The 2,513-nt window shown below is 47.4% G+C and overlaps 1 protein-coding gene across 1 annotated transcript in view; it reads right to left on the reverse strand.

The window, feature by feature from the left end:
* Window positions 1–1,607, reverse strand: part of LOC122547303 (RIMS-binding protein 2-like) — a gene marked incomplete at its 5' end in the record, with an annotated part of 5,235 nt that extends 3,628 nt beyond the window's left edge. The window contains 2 exons of the mRNA XM_043685953.1: window positions 1,022–1,171; window positions 1,487–1,607. Of these exons, the coding sequence (XP_043541888.1) occupies window positions 1,022–1,171; window positions 1,487–1,607 (271 nt within the window). The remainder of the gene's footprint in view (window positions 1–1,021; window positions 1,172–1,486) is intronic.
* Between the last annotated feature and the right edge of the window lie 906 nt (window positions 1,608–2,513).

Raw genomic sequence — 2,513 nt, forward strand, 5'->3', positions numbered from 1 at the left:
TGAGTGAGTATCGTTAGGGTGAGGGGGTGGGGACAGTGAGTATCGTTAGGGTGGGGGTGGGTCAGGAGTTGAGTGTTAATGGTGGGAGTAGGGAGTCTGTGATTCGGTACATAAACAAATCAGCCCGGGTCTTCCTGGTGGCAGGGCAGGTCTAGAGAGTGAATGCTCCTCATTCCATCTTCATCTGTCTGTCAGACTTCCACTTGATGTTACTTCATCAAACAGTGTTTGTTCTTAACAATAGAGATGCTGTTTGGAGGGCTGGTATGGGCTCAATGGGCCGAAGGGATTCTATGATTCTCTGAACTCTACACTGTCTCTGTCTTTGGAGAGTCAGGGTAGGTGGTGCTGAACACTGTACAATCATCAGTCAACATCCCCATTTCTGACCTGACGGACGGAAGGTCATTGATGAAGCAGCTGAAGATGGTTGGGCCTAGGACACTCCCCTGAGGAACTCCTGCAGAGATGTCCTGGAGCTGGGATTACTCCAGACCACAACCACCTTCCTACGTGTCTGGTATGACTCTCACCAGTGGAGGGTTTGTCCCTGATACCCACTGATGCCAGTGTAGCCAGAGCTCCTTGATGCCATACCCGGTCGAATGCAGCCTTGATGTTAAGGGCTGTCCCTCTCCCCTTCCCTCTGGAATTCAGCTCTTTTGTCCATGTTTGACCCAGGGCTGGAATGAGGTCAGGAGCTGAGTGACCCTGGGGGAATTCCGTGTTGGTGTACAACATCCATGGGACAGCACTATTAAGGCACCTTTTCATCACTGTTGCTTTACCCCCCCACCCTGAGCTCAGTGACCTAGTTGCCCGTTAATCATAATGAACATGGTTTACACACCCTCAATTGCCTCCTGGGATTTGGAACCAGAGAACGTTTTTTTAAATTTCTGGAACTCCCTGAGACCAGAAACTTATTTACATAAAGTCTAGTCTCGAACTCAGAGGTCTGTCACCGATATGAGAAACTGGTGTGAAGCAGGAAATGTAGCAGCAATTCCTCAATCCCTACCTGTCTCCCCAGCTCCGAGCCCCTCAGGAAATCATCTACTGAACCACCAGGCCTTTTGAGGACTTGTCCATCATAAACATCATCCTCATCGTCGGAATTTTCCTGGTGTATAGTTTGGCTTCTCTCGCTGAACACACTGTGTTTCTCAGCCTGAAAATGATCAGCAGATCAGTGTTAGTGACATTCAATCAAACCCAAACTGCACAGTGGATGGCTAATGGATGAAGGTGATGACCATTCTTTCTTCACTCTGACACTTTCTCTGAGCAACATCTGTCAGGACTTCTGCCCTTTCAACCCTGTTTTTAACACTATTTCAGTCAGTGTTTCAGGCGTGAGGGATAATTGGTGATGGACAATAAACCTGGCCCTGTCAGTGATGTCCACATCCCAGGAATGTATCTAAATTGAAGTGAATATTCTTGTCAAATAGAAAGATGGGCAGCCTCTCGGGCACTCACTTACTGCAGCGTAACAGATCCACTGTCTGTTATTCTTCACCAATAGGAGATTAATGAAAAGAGAGCAGGGATGAGGAACTGCAGTGACAGGGAGATATTGGAGAAGTTGTTTCACTTTGAGAAGTCTGAGGGGGGAATTGATCAATTCCAAATTTCTGAGGGCACTGCACAGTACTGAGAGGGAGAAACTGTTCCCATTGGTTAAAGGATTGAGATCTGGAGGGCACAGAGGTGATTAGCAAAAGCAGTAAAGTCCACATGAGGCGGCAGAGAGGGTGGCGGAGAGAGATTTAAATAAGTCAGTCAGAGAGAGTCGGATCATTGTCTGTACAGCAGGAAGGAGCAGAGTTACACTGAGAGGCTGGAGAACAGCACAGATCACCTGGAGAGATGGCACACACAGTGGGCTGAATGGTCTCTTTTTCTGCTATAACAACTCAATGATTCTAGATGTTGAAACTTTGCAAATCACACTACCATTTTCCTTTAAATGATGAATTCTTGGATGTTAATTGCTGGTCAGGCTAGTACTGGCTCCCCTTCTCTTGTGGCACTGGCTTTGCCCAGTGAATGACTCACACAGCAGTGAGAGCCAATCACATCACACTGGGGCTGGAGTTACATGTTTCCCAGACCAGGTAAGGATTGCAGATTCCTGTCCCTAAGGGACATGGGTTCACACAACATCACATCAGCCTCAGGAGCAGTTTGACTGATATCACTTTACTTATTCTCAACATTTTTAAATTGAACACAAAGTGTCTTTGCTGGGACTGGCTTCACGGGTCTCTGACTAACCAGCGAACGGCTGATGCTGCAGCTGAAATGATGGTCTTTCATTCATTCAAGAACTTAAACCAAAGCCTCAGAGAAATGATAATTAAAAAGGTCCTGCTCAGAAACGGGAACACGCCCCAGACCCAGTGAATGGGCAACGAATCGAGAGGCTTCCAGGCAGATGGCATGTGAAGAGTCTGATACATCGGCTACAGGTTTATAAAGCAGCAGGACGGGCTTAGCAGGCACTGGGC

Source organism: Chiloscyllium plagiosum, unplaced genomic scaffold, assembly GCF_004010195.1.
Source record: "Chiloscyllium plagiosum isolate BGI_BamShark_2017 unplaced genomic scaffold, ASM401019v2 scaf_7375, whole genome shotgun sequence".
Lineage (NCBI taxonomy): Eukaryota > Metazoa > Chordata > Chondrichthyes > Orectolobiformes > Hemiscylliidae > Chiloscyllium > Chiloscyllium plagiosum.